Raw genomic sequence first — 23,222 nt, 5'->3', positions numbered from 1 at the left:
TGGCATTTATGTGGATAGTGGCATAGAATTTAGCATTGCGTCATGGTAAATGTTATTCCTACTAAGTGGAAGTAGTTGTGTTTTTTTAATATTATACCCAATTGTGTTTAAATTAAATATTATCATGTTTTTAGGGCATGAATCTGAATTGAACAACCTGATAATGCTCACTCTTGTTATTGTTTCCGTTTTTAAAAGCGCTATATGTTGAGCCACCTGAGCTAGATTTGGCATGTGACATTTTTAGCAGAAATCATTGGTTGATTTTCTAACGTTGCCATTCGGGGAGTTGTAATGAGGCTTTTTTTGGTGCCGTGTAAGAGATATATATATAGATGACATTAAGAAACTTTCTGTCCAAAAACTACTTTTGGTGTTCATTTTTCTTCAAAGAAACATTTCTTTTTTTCCCGCTATAATTACTGGCCTAAGATGTATTTCTTCGAAATTACAAGAAAGTGTTTTAGCGACGAGTTGAGTTCACGAAGATGCGTCACCGCGACAAACTGTGCCCACGATGAATTTTGTTCGTGACGAATTGTCACTTGGACAAGTTGATACAGAACCGAATTTTCGATGAACAATAAAGTAAAGATAAAATTTACTTACAACATGGAAGTGGGTTCCAAGCGATTTAGTTGGAATTTATTTGTAGCGTTGAAATATTTCCGTACAAACGTCCTCATAAGCTCAATTCCAAAAAATGAACATGTTTTGAGATATGGAGATCTTCCATGTCACATAGTTTTAAAAAGTCATTTCTCTGTACATTGTAGACAAAAGAACAATTCTCAAAATTCCGTATCTTAAAATCTGGTAAAAACAGGAGGATTACAACTACTACATATCGAAGACAAATCGACTGGTACCCAAATTCCCATATAAATAAAATGTGCGATCAAAATTTTGATGGAGCGATAATATCTCTTAAAATTCTGCTCAATGATCAGAAAATAATATGCACTTGCATTGTCCTACAAGAATGAGCTCCATGAAATTTCATCTCTCTGGTAAGTTCAAAAGTGGTCAAAATATTTTATGACGATAAATTCAGTTGGCAGCTGTCAGGGAACGATTAAAATCTATTGTCATCAAGCACAGAGTTATAGTTAAAATATATATGCACTCTAACTAGCCTAAAAGTGCTCAAAACTTCGAGAGACGATGAATCCCCAATGACGTTATAACAGTACTAAATTTCACTTGTATTAGTTGGAAAACAATTAAAACTTGCATTGTAATGTAACACAGAGCTACCATTAAAATTTTAGCAGCCTAGCAAGTCGGAAATCTGTCCGGAATTCGATTGGCGATAAAATGACAGTAAATATTGCTTGCAGCTGTCAGGAAATTATTGAAACTTACATTGCCGTTCTATACAAATCTTCAATTATAATTTGAGATTTTTAGCTGGTTGGAAAGTAATAAAAATTTTAATTCACGATAAATTCCCTTCTGCGATATCGTCAAACGGGGTGAGTATGTGCCACTTTTTGACGTTTTCGTGTCATATTTCCTCTAATTTTGCACCTATCGGGTTGATTATTTAATGCAACATAATTACACATATTAGCTTTCATTACACACATTAAAAATGATGCTAAGATATCATGGAGGGGAGACATAATTTTTTCTTAGTGGCATTTACTCACCCAGCACATGGGGGTGACTAAGTGCCACGCATGTTTCCTCCTCTTAAATCTATAAGAAACGATAGCTGGTAACTTCTCACCCTTCAGAATTCATCTACTTGTCATTTTAGCTATTATAAGTTAATTTTTTTATGAGTATACCAGGGACCGATCACGACAAATTTAGGCCCAAGGTCCACCATATTTTCTGGGCCCCTTACAAAATATTTTGAAATTAAATTACTGAAGAGTAGTCCTAATCATGAAAAAGAATCTATTGAACTGCATGATTCAAAAGGGAAACATTCTAAAAAATTTTGAAAGCAGACAATTGAAGATTATTTTTCTAAGATAAAGTTTACGTATCTATAAATTAAAGCAAATCAGTGATTTTTGCTAAAAGTCACTGATTAGTTGAATTATTTTTTATTGTAAGCTGAAATTATTTATTTATTTAGTACTTAAATCAACACATAGCTAGCCCAATTTTCATTAGACTTTTTACTAATTTTTGAGGCCCCTTAGAAATTGTGGGCCCTAGGCCCANTAAGGTTAAAAATCTGAAAGTATATCTTCAAATTTTAAAATAAAAAAGGCCATACATATGGAAAATGCTATTTAAAGAAACTCTTCAAAATGTTTTTCAAAATAACTCAATTTATTAAACGAAACACAAACTACATATTTGAGATAGAAATTCTCTCTTCAGTCAATCCGAATTTAGAATAACCTGAAATTTGTCGCCATTTGGTAGAGGTTCGGGAGGACAAATCTTCTTCAGGATTTGTTTCTTTTTGTACCGCAAAGCATCAGAGGTGTCAGGCCACTTCCAGAATTGTTCACGTTTCTCCAGGCATTTCACACATGCCTCGTTGCTACTGTCGAAATCAGAAATCATTTGACCCGGGTACATATTTCCTTTATATTTTTCTGCAACAAAGTCACCTTGCACAGGGCCAGTGTTTTTTGCGTCATTGACATTGACTGACTCACTGCTAGTCAACGGATGACCAGAGACTGTTGTAGATGGGTGGTCAACATCTAGGACATCAATGGCAGGTCTAAGCAATCAATGTAAGCACTCTAGAAACTTAAAAATGACAAAAACACTGCAAAACAAGATGGCACCTAGTCACCCCACACTTCATCGAAAATTGAATTAAGGGTTATAACTGGTAAACAAAAAACCATTCTGAAACATCGAAGCGCGTAGAACTTCTTTGATACTTTGGTAACAAAAAACAGAACTTACCTTTTTTCTGGCTGCTTCCGAAATACGATTACCAAACCACACTTCTTTTCCAGATCACATCACAAATCCACGTCGACGCAAACAATGGTTACAATTTGATTGGTGTAGTACCCCAGTTAGAATCGCCCACCTAGCTGTACCACCTGCCTTTTTCGATCGGTTCCTTCCTCAGGCGTCATCTGCCACTTGAGTTCGAAAACCCAGGATGGCACCGAGTCACCCCGTATGGAACTTAGTCACCCCGTTTGACGGTAATTTTACGATAAAGTTTGTTTGTAGTGATCTAAAAACGAATGAAACTTGTGGTGTCATCTAGCACAGGATACACACAAAATTTTAGTGCTCGAATAAAACCGAAATTAATCGCATTGTGAAAACTGATCGGAATTGAACCATCACTAAGTAATGAGAACTTATATTGTTATTCAGCACAGAGTTTCATAGTAAATTTGAGCACTTAAGCTAGTCGAAATTTTGATTTGAAGTAAATTCCTATTGGCGCTAAAATCATGCAGCGGCAATAAAGCAATTTAAACGTGCATGGTAGTATCGCATTGCACAGTAGAGTATTCGAGAGCCCTATCTAGTCAGAAAGTGGTCGAAATTCCGAAGAAAAAATTTCCACGTGAAAACGAGCTAAGAAAAACGCAGTTAACGTTAAAAAAAAAAGAAGAAAAAAGAGTATACTTTTTTGATAAGAGGGTATTAATTTAAACGCTAGGTTTTTTATCAAAGAATACTTAATTAAAATTGACTATAAGATACATTGCAGCAAAAATCTGCAACATGCGGCGAATTCGCTTACAATAGCTCAAACTACTAATACATAGTAATGTGATTTTGGTAAATTCATATTTAATCACTCTTATTTTAATAGAGGCTGTTCATAAATTAAAGATAAATTTTCTTTCTTTTTTTTAATATTTTGACCTTCTCTTTTGTCACCGAGTGACACATTTCGGCATACCTCCTAACCCTCCGAGTCCATAAGTCAAACTATTTTACATAAGCAGTATTTGCTGTTGTTGTTCATTTACGTCGCACTAGAGCTGCACAACGGGCTAATGGCGACGGTTTGGGAAACATCTTTGAGGATGATCCGAAGACAACCCATCACAATTTTGATCCTCTGCGGAGGGGATGGCACCCCCGCTTCGGTAGCCCAACGACCTGCACACGAAGTCGAACACTTTACGGTAGAACAGTTTAACGAGGACCAATATCGCACACCCTCGGTCCCTACGCAGGCTGATCCAAGTGGTCAATGACCCGCACACTGACCGCAGCCAGTGATGCTTGACTTCGGTGATCAGTTGGGAACCGTGTCTTAACGATCAGTCCACTGCGGGACAAGCAGTATTTGCTTTTCAAAAATAAAACACTACGTTATAGATCACACTTCATATTTTATTTTTAAACTTTAACTGTGTGTTTTATTAATATTTGTAAGCTTAATAACGACAATGATTATACTAAGAAACAAATTCTTTGTTGCATCTATACAAATACTTGATCTTTCCTAATCCGGGTGTGGGAATTTCACATCTGACATTAGTTTTGTTCCTAAAGTTACAGATTTTTTTTAAAAAATGATATTTTTCGTTTATTTTGTGGTCAAAATGTACAAGTTTACAAACGTTATATATAACAATGGGATCACGTAGATGTTTTGACAAACTTGTAAAGGAGTTATGGTACATTATTAGGATTAACACTGTGTGGAAACCCATACCCGAAAATGTCGTAGTACGCGGCTATGAGCGCTTCCATATTATGACCTGTTCAGAAGCATAAGAAGGAGCAGTTCATAATAGGGATGTGCCCGTAGCGGCGTATAACATTTCCGGCAATTTTATCCTGATGATGTGCCATAAATCTCTTAGAAGTTTGTTGCAAGATCTGTGTGACCCCCTATTACTTATATAACGTTTTTAAACTTGTGCGTTTCAACAAAAAAAAGAAAGAAACTAAACATGTCATTAAAAAAAAAACTCTGCCTTGGAGAGAGAAGCCGATTGCAAGTTTGAAACTACTGATACAAAAATATCTAAGGCCTGTTAAAATATCTCAAGCAACAGAAAAAAAATTGTTCCCCAGTGTTATTTGTGTACTAAAGCAAAAATCTTAATTACAGAACAGTAATGAAACATTGATACAAAATTGAAAACAATAGTATTTAACTTGAAATTTGATTTGCCCTTTTTTGCAATTATTTTTATTTTATCTTTTAAGAGTGTTCAAATGTTGTGAAAAAGACTCGCCTTAATATTTTTCTAACACGTTGTACCGAAGGAAAAAGATTCATGTACAGAACCCGTTATCCGGAAATCAGAAAACCGGAAAACCAAAAAACCGGAACGAAATTCGATAAATTTTTCCACCATTTTTTAAAAAAAAAATTTTTTTTCCTCACAAGATTTTAGGATTTTTCTTTCTTTTTTGGAAATAATCATTAGTGTATTACTCCATCGTTTTTTCTTCTTTTTGAGATTATTTTCAAAAAAAAAAATTTTTTTTTAGTTGGGTTTAACAATAAAAAAACGGCTTTTTGTAGCGATTCAGAAAACCGGAAAAACCAGATATTCGGAATAGTGATGGTCCCGATCGCACGATCGTTCCGGATAATCGGTTCCCTACTGTACTTAAAATAGATTACAAAGCTAGAATTAAAAAATAATTAATGAAAATAAATTAAGGTTAAAAACCTGAAAAAGAAATACAATACCAAATAAATAGAAAATAAGTAAAACTATTTGTATTTTCAATCAATATATATATACAAAATAAAATCGTCAGAAGAAAATTGTATTTTAATCTGCCGATTTTAAATGTGTGATATCACGCTTGCTACTCTTGTCCCTCCTTGTCTTAAACTCAGTTTCACAACCCCACCAAGAGTGGCATCATTTATTGACTGTCCCAAAAGTAATTTTACTTATTTGATTGACAAATATGTGATAGGTCAGTTTGTGTAAATTTAAAAAATAAATAAAAAAGTGGAGTTAGAACAGAATAAAAAACTAACCAATATGATACAGTAAAATATTAGTTTTATTTATTTAAGACAACAACAGTTAATTAAAATTACAATTAGGTTATAACTATAATCATGACAGGTAACAAAAAAGTAGTTTGTTACTACGATTTATGTATTAATACTTCAAAGACGAGCTAACATCCAGGCTCTGAAGGCATGGACTTCAGCAAGTGGACAGTGGCCATTATACTTGTGAAAACCACAAGTTTGATAATTTCCTCTACTAATCTGCTCAAACTTGGGACAGTTAAAAAGTTCAAGATTGATACATGGTATGCCAAGACGTTCCAAAACGTCCTTTTCAACATGTCCTCCTTTGTAAGCAATTACATGCTTGTAGGGAGTTCTGCAATTACTATAGATTTCACGTATCTTGCCATCCAGAAGATGAGGCGATATGGTCGGCTCTCCTAACATCGGCTCAAATGTCAAGCCACTGATATTTTCAGTAATATAGTCACAGTTCATTAGATCTGGTAAGGATCGTTGGTAACCCCGCAAATCAAATCGAACAGTCCCTGACATGCCAGTGCTGATGTTGATCCACCCTATCTCTCTCGCCAAAAACGTAGAGTTCACCCAAAAGCCTTCAAAATCAACAATGCAGCAAATTCTATCCATAATTCCTGAAACAAAGGGAGTTTTTAATCCATAAATTTTTTAATTATATTTTTACAAATAGCAGCCTTCACTCCACGGAATATTGAGATAATTGTAAGTTCAGGATCTTTTTAAAATCTTTTTTTCAAAAAATTTCACTAACACGTAAGAAGTGTTCGCCAAAGTGGACCTGTTCTGAAAAAATAGACCTTGGATCTCTTTGGACAAACCCTCTAGAACAGGGATGGGCAAACTTTTTTAGTCGAGGGTAAAAAATCGAGAGAAAAACGTTTGGTGGGCCGAGTAACAAACTATATAGAAGTTATGATTTAAACATTTAAAGAGATGAACGAAATTGAGATTTCATTTTTAGAAGTTTGTCTGTTAGCCTACTTCTCAAATGATTTTTTCTAAAGTTCATAGTTGAAAACACTTGTTCACATAAATAAGATGAAGCAAACATGGCGCTGATATTCTGGGCATGAGATATTAAATTTTGGAGACTTGCTTTTGGTAATGATTTGCAAAAATCAAACTTTGACATGTTTAGAAACAAAAATAGTGTGCAATCTTTCCATACTCAATAATAATCTTAGAACTCACACCGGCAGAAAAATCCGCTCGTTGGAGCTTAAAATGTGCTGTTTGCCACGGGTGAAACACAATCCACATATGCCAGATTCCATATGTTTGCTCCTCCAGAAAGACAAACGCTCTTAGGATCTAATCTGCGGCTATTCTATAAAGAACTTCTGGTTTCAACATTTTGCTAATTGAAGCTATCTGTGCGAACTGTTTCCATCAATTCCACCAATAGAGAAAGTAAAAAAGTTATCAGTACTTTGTTAAAAAGAAAGAGTAAAAATAGCTTTAAACAAAGTAGACAAAATAATGGATGTATAATATATCTTGTTTATATTCGCCACGGATCGGCAAGTTAAAATTCTATCCGTGGGCCGGATAAAACCTTCCGGCGGTCCACAGTTGGCCCGCGGGCCGTAGTTTGCCCATCCCTGCTCTAGAAGAAGAAAAAAAAAATTTTTTTCGATGTTTTCTTTTTTTAAATATTTGGTGCACTAGATTTATGACTATTACTCGTCATTTAACATACAGAGTATATGCTGAAAGTAATGTCACAGAATTTATTGCGAAGCTTAGAAGCGTTCACACCGGTTTTAATTAGTTAGGTAGACCGGTTATGAATGCTACCTTTTATGGTAAGGTGACAAGACGTCTTCAAATGTTAGGGACAGTCCACGAATTTCAAAAGTTGTCACCAGAAACTTTCAATCTCTTTGAAAAATGAAAATGCCCTGAAATTCCAACATACGTTCTGAAATTTCACCGAAAACATCAATCTCTTTTATATACGCAGTGAAATATCAAAAAATCAGAAATGTGCAAGATTTTTATTAACTCATGATAATTTTATCTTACAGAGAATACAAGCGAAAAGCAAAAAAGCTCTATGCTAAAACTATGAGATCGTCTCAAAATAATTTCAGAAAAAAAAAAAAAGAAATGCAAAGAATAATAATGTGCTCATTTATTTAACATGTGTTAAACAGCAGAATATTTGACAAGCCAAAATTGCTCGTCAATGAAATCAAGTCTGATGAAGATGGCCTCGGTTTTCAATTATAAAAATTTTTTGCTGTGCATATAAATTTATATATTCTATAAATATATGCCTGTTCTCAAATTGTTGTTTTCGAGGATTATTTCTGGCTTTCATACATATTTCTGGTTTAAAGATGTAATTTATCAAACATAAACATCAACAAACTTCACAAAATGCTATTTCCATCTAAAACTGTTCATTATTTTTCATTTTGTATCTATTCTGTAGTTGATTACGAAATGAACGAAAATGCGTTGAAATACTTATTCTAAAAAAAGTGTAGTCCCGCAGTGGACTGATCGTTAAGACACGGTTCCCAGCAGATCACTGAAGTCAAGCATCACTGGCTGCGGTCAGTGTGTGGTATGGATGGTGTTTTCAATAGAAATGTAAACAATAACAATCTCGAGCTCGAGACCTACTCTAGTTCCGGTTAAAAAGTTTGCAGCTGCTTACTACATGTTATTCTGATAGGCGATGTTTTCAAACGAATAATTTTGTTTTCAATAAAANATTTCAGTTTTCCATTTTCCTCTCAAAACACAATGATGCCAAATGGCTTTAAAATACAACTGAAACAGTAACCCGGAAATTTGGGCAGTCCCGAGCTTGCAGCGCTCCCTAGTGTAGAAAACACCATCCATTGGTCGTCGTTAAACTGTTCTACCGTAAAGTGCTCGACTTCGCGTGCAGGTCGTTGGGCTACCGAAGCGGGGGTGCCATCCCGTTTGCAGAGGATCAAAATTGTGACGGCTTATCTTCGGATCATCCTCAGGGATGTTTCCAAGATCGTCGCCAATAGCCCATTGAGCAGCTCTAGTGCGACGTAAATTAACTAGAACAACAAAGTGTAATAAATTAATTAAAAAAATTCATTAATTTTTAGTTTATTAGAAATTTACTTTTCATCTTCTTTTGTAAGGTTCATTATAAGTTAGTTTCATGTACATAACACATTTAAAATAGTGATATAATAGCCTTAATTTGCCAGAATAACTTGGACTTATTAAAAACAGAAGTTAACAATTTTTATATAATTTATTACAGAAATATGGGTCAAATGTCCGATATAAGCGTAAAAATCGGCGTAGTTGTTATTGCACTTCATGACTGTTGTTGTTGTTGCTCATTTACGTCGCACTAGAGCTGCACAATGGGCTATTGGCGACGGTCTGGGAAACATCGCTGAGGAAGATCCGAAGACATGCCATTACAATTTAGATCCTCTGCAGAGGGGTGCACTTCATGAAGAAGGCTATTAAAGTAGACAAATTGCCTTTAAAAACTAATGTTTCCCACACCACAGTTGTCAGAACTTAGCAACAGAAGAAAGAAACTGACCAAAATAAGAGCCATCAACGATCAAGGAGACCTAGAATAATGTCGAAACGTGAGGATAAGTTTATCTGCATTTCAAAGTAAGCCGCAGCGCTCTCGAACAACACCAGAAATCAGTGAGAAAATGAATGCTACTACTAGGCAGAAAACTGTGTCAATTAACTACTGTACAACAACCACTTCGTAACTATGGCTTCAGAGATTGTGCAGCTGATAGAAAACCTCTTTTGAAGAAACAAATCTACTGCAAATGAGATAAAAAAAAAACATGTTAACTGGTCTTCAGAACAGTGGTCAAACGCTTTTTACTGACGTGTCAAAATTTGAGCTGTTTGGAAGAAAAAGAAGGTAGTAGTAGTAGTTCATTTACGTCGCACTAGAGCTGCACAATGGGCTATTGGCGACGGTCTGGGAAGCATCCCTGAGGATGATCCGAAGACACGGCATCACAATTTTGATCCTCTACAGGGGGGATGGCACCCCCGCTTCGGTAGCCCAACGACCTGCACGCGAAGTCGAGCACTTTACGGTAGCACANGTCTGGGAAGCATCCCTGAGGATGATCCGAAGACACGCCATCACAACTTTTATCCTCTACAAAGGGGATTGCACCCCCGCTTCGGTAGCCCAACGACCTGCACGCGAAGTCGAGCACTTTACGGTAGCACAGTTTAACGAGGACCAATACCGCACACCCTCGGTCCCTATGCAGACTGAGCCAAGTGGTCACCCACCCGCACACTGACTGAAAGCCAGTGATGCTTGACTTCGATGATCTGCTGGGAACCGTGTCTTAATGATCAGTCCACTGAGGGACAGAAAAAGAAGGCAGTATATTCTTCGTTTAGTTGGTGAACATATGACAAATGAATACTACTAACTTTTAAGCATGGTGGAGGTTCAGTTAAAGTTTGGTGTTGTTTTACCGGAGACTAAGTTGGAGATCTTATAAGAATAGAGGGAATTATAGATAAAAAATATTATCACAGAATATTGCAGCTACGCTTTTCCACGTGGACAGAGAATCGTTGGTCAAGGATTTGTTTCTCAGCAAGATAACGATCCTTAACATTCATCAAAATTGTGTAGAAACTACATTGCAACAAAAGAAAAGTACTGAAAGAAAAAAGTATTGAAATACATGGATAGGTCACCTCAATCCTCAGATATTAATACTATTGAGGGATGAACTAAATAGAATAGTTAGAAAAATGTGATGTACCAATCAAACGAAATTTTGGGAATCTTTACTTATTTTCTGGAATCAGATCTCAACTAGAACATTGCAAAAACTAATAGAAAGAATACCAAAAATATGCACTGCTGTGGTTAAAGCTGAAGGATTATATTTCGAAGAATCCAAGATTGGACGAATTCATAAGCAATACACAAAATTATAGCATACCATATGAATTATAGCATACCTTATCGCATAAGTGTACCTATATTTGTAAAAATAAAGTTAATTTGTTGTGATTTTCAGTTTAAAAACATTGTTATTAGTCCATTTTTGAAAATTCAAGAGTGAGTCTAAACTTTTGACTGGTACTGCATGTGCGTAAGTACATACATGGTAAGAATGTTGTTTATAGCTACATTATATGTACATAGTTGCGTAAATAAAATGCATGCATGTACATTTACATTGATATATGGTTCGTACAGGCAACATATGTACTTATATAACTACATACTTTGTTAATACATATGCACATGTAATGTATGGATGCACAAAAAATGGTAGGATGTACAATGTATGTATGTACATACAACGTATACATAAACGAAATTACATTTATGTATAAATACATGTGTACATTTAAATATATGTATTTACAATGTACACATACATTATGCATGCATTAAAAAAGATTATTACAGTTAAGTTCTTAAATTTCGTTTTAAAAATTTATTTTAAGATATATAAAACTCAATCTCTTATTTTTTGGAAAGCAAAGGAAAATCTTATTTTAAATCCCTAAATATTATTTCTACACATAAAATTAACCATTTTTTTCCCCATCTAAAAATTTCTATTCTGTGCATTATGTTATAACAAAATAACATCAACATTTTAAGAAAATACCTGAAAATTATATTATATTCAAACAATTTGAAAATAATATAGAACAATTAAAGCTGAAAACTAAACTTAAATATCGTTTGATTTCGTCTTTTATCTTGTTTGAGTCCTTATAAGTTAACTAACATTTTATTTATTGCTTTGTACATATATTTAGACATAAATGTATTGCACATAATGTATGTAAGTATGTACATACATTCATACATAGTACATATGAATATGCATAGATGGAACATACATGTATTGTATTGTGTGGATACATTTATTGGAAACATACATATTGTACATGTATGTATCGGGTTAACATGTATGTACACATGTAAAATTTGTATGAAAGATTTCTGACCAATATATGTATGCACATACGTACATTACAAGAACATTATATGCATTTTACATCATATGTACATTACATCATTATGTACATTATATGAAAGTACATCTGTACACTATATGTATATACATCTGTACAATATATGCATACATTGGACATACATATAGTGTAAATCTATATAGATATATTGTACATATATATATATGTATTGTTCATAAATAAATCATATATCATAATCTTGTAATCACTATTACAAGTAATTGATTTCAGTAATTATATACAGTAATTGGTTATGCAATTGGTTATGATTAGAAGTAATTGAGTATTGTAATCATGATTACAAGTATAATTGATTACTGCAAGTGAAAAATGTAATCGATTACATTTTTGCTCTACTCTGATGTAATCAAAAATTATGATTACTTGTAATCATGATTACATAGCAGTAATTATCTGTAAGCAATTACAGTTGTAATCGATTACTGTAATCTACGGCCAACTCAGATGAGTAGTTGGAAAATAAATCCTAGCTTAATTTAACATGATAAACTTAGAACCTATACTTATAAAATATTTCATTGATTTTCTTTTCTTAATAATTTTATTCTTCTTGTTATAGTGCAATTTAATTTTCCTAATTTTAAATTTCGGAAATTCTATTTTTTTAATATTATGAGTTTAAAATTTTCTAAAATTATAATTTTTTTTTTCACAGTTGATTTTTAAAGTGAACAGAAAAACCAAATAAATGATTTAAAAATAAATAAAAGACCATTGTTAAAATACGAACAACCATAATATGAGTAACAAAATTTTATTTATTGAATGGACTCCACACATTAAAAAGGTATAATAAAATAATATATCGGCTTTTTCAAAAATTATATGTAATAACGGTATGATTATATATATATATAAAGGATATAATTTTTAAATAACCCTAGTTTATTATTTATTTACATCTTAACTCTGATCGACCTATGAAACGATTTGAAGAAAAAATCATATGAAATAATTTTATAACTGCTTCTAATAAAAAAAATACATTGAAATATTTTAAAATTTTGAAGGAATGAATTACTTCATAAATTTTAAGACAGGTACGAGTTAAAAATTGCTCTAATTTAATATATACTACCTAATACAGTGTAACCTTTTTAAGTCGACCACCTCTGTATGTTGATCACCTGTTTTCCTAACAGTGAAAACAATAAAAATCCCCTGTTTAAGTTCACACCTGTCTATGTAGAACACCATCAAATTATTTTCCCTCAAGTAATCAAATCATACAGGCTGTAATTTTCTTTCAGTCAAAAATATAAAATTAATTTTATATAAAACTACAGGTTTTAAAACAGCATTGTTACTTTTATTTTTGAATTGATCTGATTTAATATTCGATAAGCCGAATAACAGTTTACCTAACTGAATATTCCACAGAGAGACCGAATATTCGGCGCATTCCATAGATGTGTCTTGTTAGATTATAAAATAGCCATATTCTTTACAATACCAACTGGTGATAATTTCTATTAAGTATCTGTTGAACTACAAATAGCTCAACATAAAATCGAATTTAAACAGCAAATATATTCCTTACGGTACAAAATTAACGATAACTTTTATTAACTAACTGCTGGAACATATATTTAGGTTATTTTAAGACATAAATATTAAATTGAAGCTCTAAAAAAAGAATATAATACTTATTTTTCAAAACTAGGACAAAATAAAATAACTATACACACCAAAGAATGAATGACTTTTCTTGTTTCAGGGAGATTTCTAGAATAACGTGGCTATGTTTTAACAGTTACACACTCGACAGGAAAATATATAACTAATAAATAGAAATCGGGAATTTTCCCTTTTAAATGACGCAAATGGAAAAGGGGAATTTCCCATTTTATAGCGAAGTAGAGAAAACAGAAAATATTATTTAATCATATTTATCGATTCTGATATTTTTAATCATTACAACCCTAACTCATTATCATTTTTTTTTGCTTAAGTAAAAAGACAAAAAAAAAAATCTGATTATTTTTTAAACTAATCAGATTTTAATTGTTTTGAAATACAGAGGGAGGAAATGAGCAAAGGTCTCAGGCATTCAGCTGAGGGGAACATAAATTTGACGTCCAAGGACACTATAAATTCATATCTATTATGATTATTTTTATTATGAAATTAAATATTTTAGCTGGCAGACATTTGGCTCAAGTAAAACATTTTATAAAGAACAAATTGTGTTTTTTAAGCAAATTTAATAATAAATGTTTAGTTCATTAGAATTTAAATAATCTTTGTTTAAAAATGAAAGATTTTTTTAATATAGAGTACGTTCCACTACATAATATCAAAAGGAATTTTAAAATATGAATTTAGATTTATATAAATATATACACATTTTCAATGTTTAAAAAAAAAAAAAAATTTCCAATCCTTCCATCCAGTGATTAAATAACTCTTTTTAACAGGGATGACACATTTTTTTTTTACGGTAGTAAAAACCAAGGCAATAGGTTTCCTCTAACTCAAGTGGAAGAAACTCTTATTCAAAATGAAAATGTCTCATATTAAAATCATTTTTTGAACGAATTATAGTTGCAATCTAGTATTAATAATTCTCTATTAATTACAAAGTTATTCAATTTATTATTTTTAAATACCCAAACTAAGGAGCAACAGTTGGAAAGAAAAGTAAATTTCTAGTAAAAATTAAATTAACTAGTTCTTTAATATTGAACGGAAAGGAGAAGAGTAAAGCCTAGCTGTGTAAAAAATTGTTAAAATACCATAATCAAATACACATTCAACATTTGTAGTAATATATAGACTAGAACGAATTGCATATTGAATTCATAATTACAAAAAGCATACTAATTTTTATAATCTTATAGCTATGAGGCATGGTTATAGTAAGGTATGAATACTCGCAATAGATTTTAAAATTGTGTATAATTGAATTTTTAATTCGTCCCCCCAATCCCGGAAAATAGATTCGAAGAACTAACTTCCTAGCACTATTAACTTGTTTAAATTTAACCCATTCTTACTAATCGGTTAACAATTGCATTAGTCATTTTTCCAGGACATAATACCAACCCTGCTTTTAAGGTACATCCAACCACTTCTGGACGTAACTGGACACGCAAATGGCTTCAGTGTGCGTTACACCCACCAAATCTAATAATTATTAATAACAAATAAGTTATTGTTAATAGTAAATTTGGCACGAAAAATACATTCTTAAACTTTAAAAATAGTGCACACTTCCAGATAGAATCGACTATAATTTTTCTAAAGCACTAAAATGACATTACTAGACTTCATCTAGCTAGCAAACTCAACAACTATTAGAAAAAGACATTTGGTTTTGTGATTGCATATAAAACTCGCTTGATCAGATCTCCGAGTCTACTTTTTCAGATCGTGGCAAAAAAATTCTTAATTAAGAAAAGGGAACATTTAGGACTTCAGGGATGAACAGTTCCCTAAGATCCACAGTAAAATTTGAGTTTTATTATTTTACATTAGCAATCTTAAATAGACTAGTTCATACAGACTAGGTATGTATTTCAGTTAGATTTTTATTTGTGAAATTATTTCATACAAGTTTTGTGTTATTCAACAAAAATATATGCATAAAAAATTAATTTACTATTTAATAAATTCATTACCAACTATTTTGAAAATTAAGCCCGACTTATCAAGAAAAAATATAGGTAATAGTACCGCATATTTTATACTTTCTATAAGTTTATCAAATGGTAATCATTAGATAAAAGTTTGGTTTTATTGTGAAATTCTAATTTATCTTAAAATTTATTGAACTACCGGCATGGCTAACTATATGTTCGCCAATGTTTCTACCTCGTAGGAGGATAAATATTGACGGGTTACCTTCCTTGATTTCATTAAAACTGTTTAAATCAATTCATTACAAAATGATTATGCATAAAAAATAAATCTAGCCAACATTGTGAATGGTCAGTTTTGCCGAAAATATATAATTTTTGCACCAACACTCCTAGCAATTTTTAAAAAAAACCCATTTAAAGAAATGGGACTAACAGTTCCATATTTTAATCCCAAAATACGTTCGTAGGGTTGATAGGTGCAAATAACTCACTTTGCGTTCGCTAAATTAAACTAGATGACCTTTCCAGATTTCGCCTAAAGAATGTAAAATTTCCTGATTCTGTTTTCCAGGCAGCACTGTCTGTAGCAGTTGGTGACAATGAATTTAGGCTACAAAAATGCTTGACTAACAGCTAAGCACAAAGAAATGAGACACACAAAATACAAAAGTAGGTTTTTAATTTTGAATACAAGATTCAACAAAGTTCTCGGAAGACATCCAAAGTAGAATAAACAAAACAAAAAAATTACAAAAATAGAAAGCAGCCAAACGCTGAATAAATCAGAGTTTACAGAATTCCATATTTTTTGTCTTTTTAATATATTAAAACTGTCCACGTGGGTTGTTTTTTTAAATTAACTTATTTTTTTTCTTTTAAATTTTGTACTTCCTTTCTTAGAAAAAAAGTTAGTTTTGTATTTGTTTTCCTTGACAAAGACATAAAGGCAACTATGATTGATTTTTTATGGCTCCTTCTTTGGCATGATGAGCTTGCAAAACTGCGACAGCTTCTTCAACCTAAAATTTAATAAATAATTACAAGACATTCATAACAAGTACTTAATTTTTTTTTCTTTTTTACCAAAGCTGCATGGAAATTAAATAAAAATATAAGTTCACACACTTAAAGAAATTAGGAATAAGGTACTCCAGAAAATCCTTGAAGAGTCTATTTTAATTCTTAAGAATATTGAGCAACAGCAACATGTGACGTTCGCCTGAATAGCGTAACATGCCGACTGCTACACAATTTTACAGTAAAATCTCGCTCAAAGCACGGGTACCACTATGGGTGATTGTGAGCCCAAGTCAAAATTCCGTTTTTACCTTTTTTCTCAATATTTCCTAGTTTACTTAACATATATTTAAAATTTTACACATACCTATGATGACCCGGAGGAGTAATTGAAACTTACAAATGTCTTTCTTTCTTGAGTTTATGATTATAACTATTTACTGACCGAAAATGATTATTAATCCTGAATATAAGCTTATGAAGTATCTGGCTCTCCCTCACAAACAAATAAAATAAACTGTGTAAAATAATGAAAATAAGTTCTACCGAAATAAAAACTTGATTTCAGGAAACTCACAATCAGCCCTGCACTATACAAAGCGCATTCTGCTAAGTACTCCCACCAATACTTTAATAATGTGAGTACCTGGCGGTCTCAAGAGTAAAATCTCAATGAATCATTTCTATATTACATTTTTAACAAATTCAATAGTTTTGTTACTTCCCGTGAGATATCTTTTCAAATACATACGAATATCCTTCACTAGTAGTCATATAAGCGCCACCCCAAACAGGAGACGCAACAATCAACATGTTGACCAAGAAATTAGGCATATTATAAACAGGGTTGGGTTTTTGACATGACAAGGGTATAATACTGGTTTAAACCGTCAAAAACTGAAGTTTGCCAAGAAAATATATAAACTTCAAAACTACCAACAGTTACCATGCATTATATTGAAATTTAATTATACTATAGGTAATCAGCAGGTTTTAAAATATTTTTTAATTAAAATTAAGGTAAAATAACAGATTTAAAATCTCAGAAATTTATATTCAAATGCATGTGCAGAAAAATTTTGCACAAAAATTGTTTAAATATTTATATTTAAAAAAAAATTTTTTTTTTTTTTTGATACTTATTTTTTTTAATGTTATACCGAATATCTTTATTATCCAGTATGTTAATTTGAATTTAAAAGTAGTTATATTTATGAATAATGATAAATATAATTCACATTGCTTATTATATTTATTTATAATTATTTCACTTATCTTTTTAAAACAATTTTTATCTCTTAATTTTTTTTTCTCCACTTGTATTAATACAAATAATGCATATCTTGAAAGCAAGAAGTAATTATTCAACAGCTGAATATTTAGATATTCAACAAAACTATATCGTATTCAGCAAAATGAAATTCACAAGTATTTGGATAAACTAAATTTTCAGCATAGTAAATGAATAGGCTGAATATACTGTAAATCGACACTAACTACTCTGTGTATTTAACAGAAAGCACTTAAATTTGTATTGTCTTATGTTAAAAAGATTATTAAGAAGATTTAAAAGAATATTAAAAAGATTTTTCTTTAAAAGATGTCTAATGTACAAAACTGCTAATGTTTATCTTTAAAAATGTCTAATTTTTAGTATAATCTATACTATACACTAAATTTGGTTATAAATAAATTTCTTAATAATATCACTGCAGATTTTCAATAACACATGAAAATGAATACATAATATTACAAAAGATGTGAGCTTTCAAAAGTACAAGATTTTGGTTACTATTCAAAATATAAGTGTTTCTTCAAAATTTTAAATTTATTTTTTCTAGAACATATTTAGAAACACTATCCTTTATAAAAAATATATAAATTTTATGTATTAATTAAATTTCACATATGAATATAGGTTTTTGACATTTTCGACAGTGAGGTTTTTGACGTGATGGTTTAAACTGTCACATGTCAAAAACCTGCCAACCCTGATTATAAAGATAGTGAGATTTTAGAAAAACACAGTTATCTATCTGAATTTGTAAACCTCCCCTGTATGCAATCTTGAAAACCACCATGGCTTGTAATGATGCAGCAAAACACTAAAACTTTAACATGAGCATATGAAATCAGAATAATTTCATAGTAAGCGAAGTTAGTTTCTAAAATGACAAATTTATTAATTTCGAAAATTATTTCTTAAAATCGATTGAAAGCTTGCAAATCTTAATGTTGGCTAACCAATAATACAACCTACCTTTGTTTTTAAAGCTTCAGTGTGCTCCAACATATGCAGCAATTCAGAATTATCGATCTCCAATAACATGCCAGTGATCTTTCCAGCTAAGTCTGGGAACATGGTGTGAATTGAGGGGAACAATCGCTCTCCAAGCATTTGCTTCTGTTCTTGAGGATTTGCTTCAGCCAACATAGACGGAGTCAAAGGTATGTGGCCTTCAATTCGTACAGCTTGTTGGTTAATAGCTTGTTGCTGAGCTGCTGCAGCTTGTTGAGCTGTTTGTGGTTGCTGAGGTGGATTTCGCATGTTTGAAGTATACTTGTAAGCAGCAGGACGGCCTTGGTTAATGTTAGCCACAGGAACCCCGCCAACTGGACGGGCAGCACCAACACCTGAGGAAGCCATAGAAGTAACCCTTGATCCCGCAGCAGCAGAAGCAGCTCCAGCAACATTAGGCTGTCCAATAATAGGTCTAGCAGTCATTCCAGCTCTTATACCAGGATTTTGAGCAGCAGCAACAGCAGGTCGTGCAGCAGCTCTAGTAAATGGAGCTGACTGCATAGCCTGGAAAGCTGAAAAATAAAATAAAATATAAATACAAGTAGTAATAATAAAAAAACACAACATATTTAACCTTTCACTGATAACTTAATTAGGGGATGCACTGGTTATTCATTAATAAGTTAAAACTGTTAGACTGTTTTGACAATTTTAAGTACCTGCTGTTGGCTGAGCCCCAGGTCTAATTGGAGCATTAGTAGTCCACCGAGGAGTAGCTCTCATTTGAGCCATTTGAGGATAGAAGTTACGTTGGGTTTGAGGCATTGTAGGTACGAAATATCCAGCATTTCCAGGATTGAACATCTGTCCAAGCTAGAATGAAAGACAAAGATAAGTAAACTTTTTGGCAACAGCAACCTAAAAAGCATTCACTGATAGCATGATTCATACCTGCATTCTCATTCCTGCAATACGTTGCATATATTGTGAAGCCAAATGAGCCTTACGTTCTTCTTTACGCTGAGCAAGTGCAACATACAATGGTTTAGAGGAAACAATTCTGCCGTTCATTTCAGTGACAGCTTTTGTAGCCTCTTCAGGAGCACTGAAGCACACAAAGCCAAATCCCTTGGATCGCCCATTGCCATCTGTCATAACCTACAAAAACCATGACATTTTTACAGATTATTCAAGTTTATTTAAAGCAGTAGGGATTTACAAACAATTTTACTAATAATAAAATTACAAAATAATACTATTTAAATAATTTGTAATAAATAAGGAAAACTATCTTAGAACTTCAATATCTCTTTGAAAGAACCAGAATGTTCGAGAGTAAATACAAAACTACTAGGGTGATTTTAGCTCACACTGCTGCCAATAGAAAATTAAAAAAAATCTATATCATTATAAATAGGCACTTGTCTTTAGCAAAAAAGGATCTGCACGTTGGGCTCAAGAAAGTGTAGTAGGGGTTGCCACTCAAACTTGGAGAAAAAAATTCCCTGTACATATTATACACAACGTACTAAGAAAAACTTAATACTGTACTCTTGTAGGAGCCACATTGAGCTAACTATACTAGTTTTAATGGCTGGAAACACTTAGAGTAAAAAAAGGAATAGTCGAACAGACTTAAATAATGCTATTGTAAATTAAATAGATTAGTTCAGCTGAAATATCATCCTTGTATATTCCGTAGATCGAGCTTTGAGTGGTCACCATTATTTAAAAGACGAAAATAAGAAACAAAATTCCTTGTGGAGTGGCAACCCAATTGGAGTGCCAGTTCATTAAGTCTAAAAAAATCACTGCTATCATTTATTATAGTCATTAGCAGCTCTAAAATATCCAACTTTTAAATATCTTCAGATGTACAACCTACGCTTATATTTTCCAACCATTTTAATATTAGACTGTAAAAAATACTATCTTATGTCCTTTTTACAAATTATGTGGAAATGGCTAGTTAACACATATATGGCAGCAGCTGTTGATTGATAAATAAGATGACATGATTATATCTTTATTACATTGTTAGTTATTAGCACAAACAAAATTTTATACTACATTTACTTTAAAAAGTAACAAGATAAATCTCATTTAAAAAGCTTCAATACTGGCGTTGCATTTTAACACAGTTCAAACCAATCTCAAGTTTTCTTATGCAAAATTTGAGTACAAAAGCACAGAGAAATCTTGTTGAGCTAATTCATAATAGCAATATACTGGTTAAAGCAACTCTTTTCACAATATCTTCTGATTAATTATTTAACCAACATATCAGACATTAAAATTATGTAAGACACAGTGCACCATCCAATGCAGAGAACACTTCACAAATTACCTTTGCACTCGTAATAGTTCCAAAAGGTGTAAACTCTTTTCTTAATCGTTCATCATCAATAGAATCATCAAGATTTTTAACATACAAGTTCACACCTTGGTATCTGTTAATGCGATCCATTTTAAGTTGTTCAAATCTACGCTTCAATTCCGCAACTCTCTCAGATTTTTTCTGAGCACGTCCAACATACAAAGTTTTGCCATTGTATTCTTTTCCGTTGAGATCATTAACAGCCTAAAAATAAAACAGATAATAGCTTATTAGCATAAAATTCTTAAGCTACTTTTTCGTAAAAGAGTTTAGAAGACTTAACTCATTAAACACTATATTGTTAGATATGCACTCTGAAATATTTAAAATATTCAGACATACAGAAACAACTGAATTTAAACTGATCGTAAAAATATAGATGTGATAGCCTTAAAATAGCTTCAAATATAGCTTTATCATGCTTATTTTAAATTGTTTTTTTATTTTATTTCTAACTGATTAAACATTCTCAAATTCCATCTTATAAATTACATGGGAGCCACTATAAATAAAATGTAAAGACCGAACATGTTTCTTTTACTAATTAAAATAGTCTAGTGTTTTGTTAATTAGAATTTAGATTTTTCACCTCACCATTATACATTTTAGGGCCAAGCATTACGATTTAAAAAATAATAACTCATTTAAAATACATTTGGAAGGATGTAAGTATAATTAATTATATTTAGATTTAGCAATATTACAAAATTTGTTTACACAAGTAGATGTCTAAGTTGACAAAAGCAACTGACACCACTAATTGATTGCTTCTCAATAATAGTAAAAAATAACAATGCTTTCATTAAAATGTAATATTTTTTAAAACTTAAACTTAATTCAAAAACAAACTTTTAACTAAACTTAGTTTTAAAAAATTGGAAGAAGACTTAGTCTAAAGAGCAGCATCCATGTATGTAGAAACCAAGCATAGTTCAAAAGTTTGTCTTTATTCACCCCTTTGAATTCACTGCAGCTGTGAAAAGCAATAGGTAGGATACAAATTGAGGCACATTAAAAATTCCTAACTATACAACATGGCAATTAGTACTTTTAATTACAAAATCTGATTTCTTGCCCTTTTGCAAAAATATACTTTTCCCCCCTGAGTAACATTACCATATGTATTTTCTCATATTTGAGTATTCTGGATTCCCTTTGAAGGGTACTAATCTAGCTAAATATAACTGATATATTTTGCAAGATTAGTGCTCTGCAAAACTGAAGGTATCCTTGTCTTCTAAAAAAACAATCTGCCCTTTAATTTCTAGAAAGATCCCTGTAGTAGTTTAAAATTTAAATACTGATTTAAATTATCAACAATCTTATTTTGAAGCATTAAATCAAATATTAAAAAGAGAAATATATGAGCATAGCAACTTAAAGATTATAATACCTTTTCTGCATTTTCTGGGTCTTCAAAACTAACAAATCCAAAGCCTTTGACTTTACCAGAATCATCAGTCATAACCTAAAATGAAATTTAAGCATTCAGAAAATGAAATTTATGCACTCAGAAAATCTTAATCCATGTAAAAATGTAAAACTCATATTCACCACATTATCAACAATGTGTATAATTATATAATTCGCTTGAGATTTTTAATACTTATGAATACATTAGTAGTCGTAAACCCAAATACTGGGTCGGCTGTTCAACGGCGGTCATAAAATAAAATACTTATGAATAATGGTTGAACAAATTTGTTAAATAAATATATTTTGCACTAAACTGGTTCTTTTCTTCATTCTAGTTTCTTTAAGGCTCTTGATTTATTAGACATTAAAACAAAAGGTCGGTCTTCACGTAGTCCTAATACAATTATTTTCTCTGCAACGGCACACTTATCAGAGCACATCAGGGATGAGAGTAGTCAGAAAGTAAAAAAGAGGAAATCCAAAAAACAAAAAAAAGAAAAGAAAAAAAAGAAAATATATATATAATAAGGGTAAAAAAAATAAATAAATAAACCGATAATTATATCCCCTTATTGGTGAAGGTTGACATAGTTGATTAACTCTCCCCTTGTTCTATTGTTCTATATAACC

At 31.9% G+C, this 23,222-nt stretch overlaps 2 protein-coding genes across 3 annotated transcripts in view; both read right to left on the bottom strand.

Moving 5' to 3' along the window:
* Window positions 1-5,916: 5,916 nt before the first annotated feature.
* LOC107442674 (uncharacterized) lies at window positions 5,917-13,568 on the bottom strand. 2 transcript variants are annotated; one of them, XR_006227762.1, is made up of 2 exons: window positions 13,038-13,314; window positions 5,917-6,546 (listed from the first exon to the last, which is right to left on the bottom strand). XR_006227762.1 is itself a non-coding variant. In XM_043057752.2 (2 exons), exons 1-2 carry the CDS (start codon window positions 13,364-13,366, stop codon window positions 6,044-6,046), a joined length of 549 nt encoding a protein of 182 aa, XP_042913686.1. In that variant the 5' UTR covers window positions 13,367-13,568; the 3' UTR covers window positions 5,917-6,043. The 2 variants fall into 2 exon arrangements, 1 of the variants encoding a protein (XP_042913686.1); XM_043057752.2 differs by lacking the exon at window positions 13,038-13,314 and adding an exon at window positions 13,321-13,568.
* Window positions 13,569-16,202: 2,634 nt separating this feature from the next.
* Window positions 16,203-23,222, bottom strand: part of LOC107442666 (polyadenylate-binding protein 1) — a 13,606-nt gene continuing 6,586 nt past the window's right edge. The window contains exons 5-10 of the mRNA XM_043057746.2: window positions 22,570-22,644; window positions 21,147-21,380; window positions 19,751-19,957; window positions 19,519-19,672; window positions 18,818-19,371; window positions 16,203-16,559 (exon numbers count right to left, since the gene is read on the bottom strand). Of these exons, the coding sequence (XP_042913680.1) occupies window positions 16,491-16,559; window positions 18,818-19,371; window positions 19,519-19,672; window positions 19,751-19,957; window positions 21,147-21,380; window positions 22,570-22,644 (1,293 nt within the window). The 3' untranslated portion in view covers window positions 16,203-16,490. The remainder of the gene's footprint in view (window positions 16,560-18,817; window positions 19,372-19,518; window positions 19,673-19,750; window positions 19,958-21,146; window positions 21,381-22,569; window positions 22,645-23,222) is intronic.

The sequence above is a fragment of the Parasteatoda tepidariorum genome, chromosome 1 (genome assembly GCF_043381705.1).
Source record: "Parasteatoda tepidariorum isolate YZ-2023 chromosome 1, CAS_Ptep_4.0, whole genome shotgun sequence".
NCBI lineage: Eukaryota > Metazoa > Arthropoda > Arachnida > Araneae > Theridiidae > Parasteatoda > Parasteatoda tepidariorum.
Note: the sequence above shows the minus strand (reverse complement) of the source record. Positions and strands in the feature narration are given on the sequence as shown.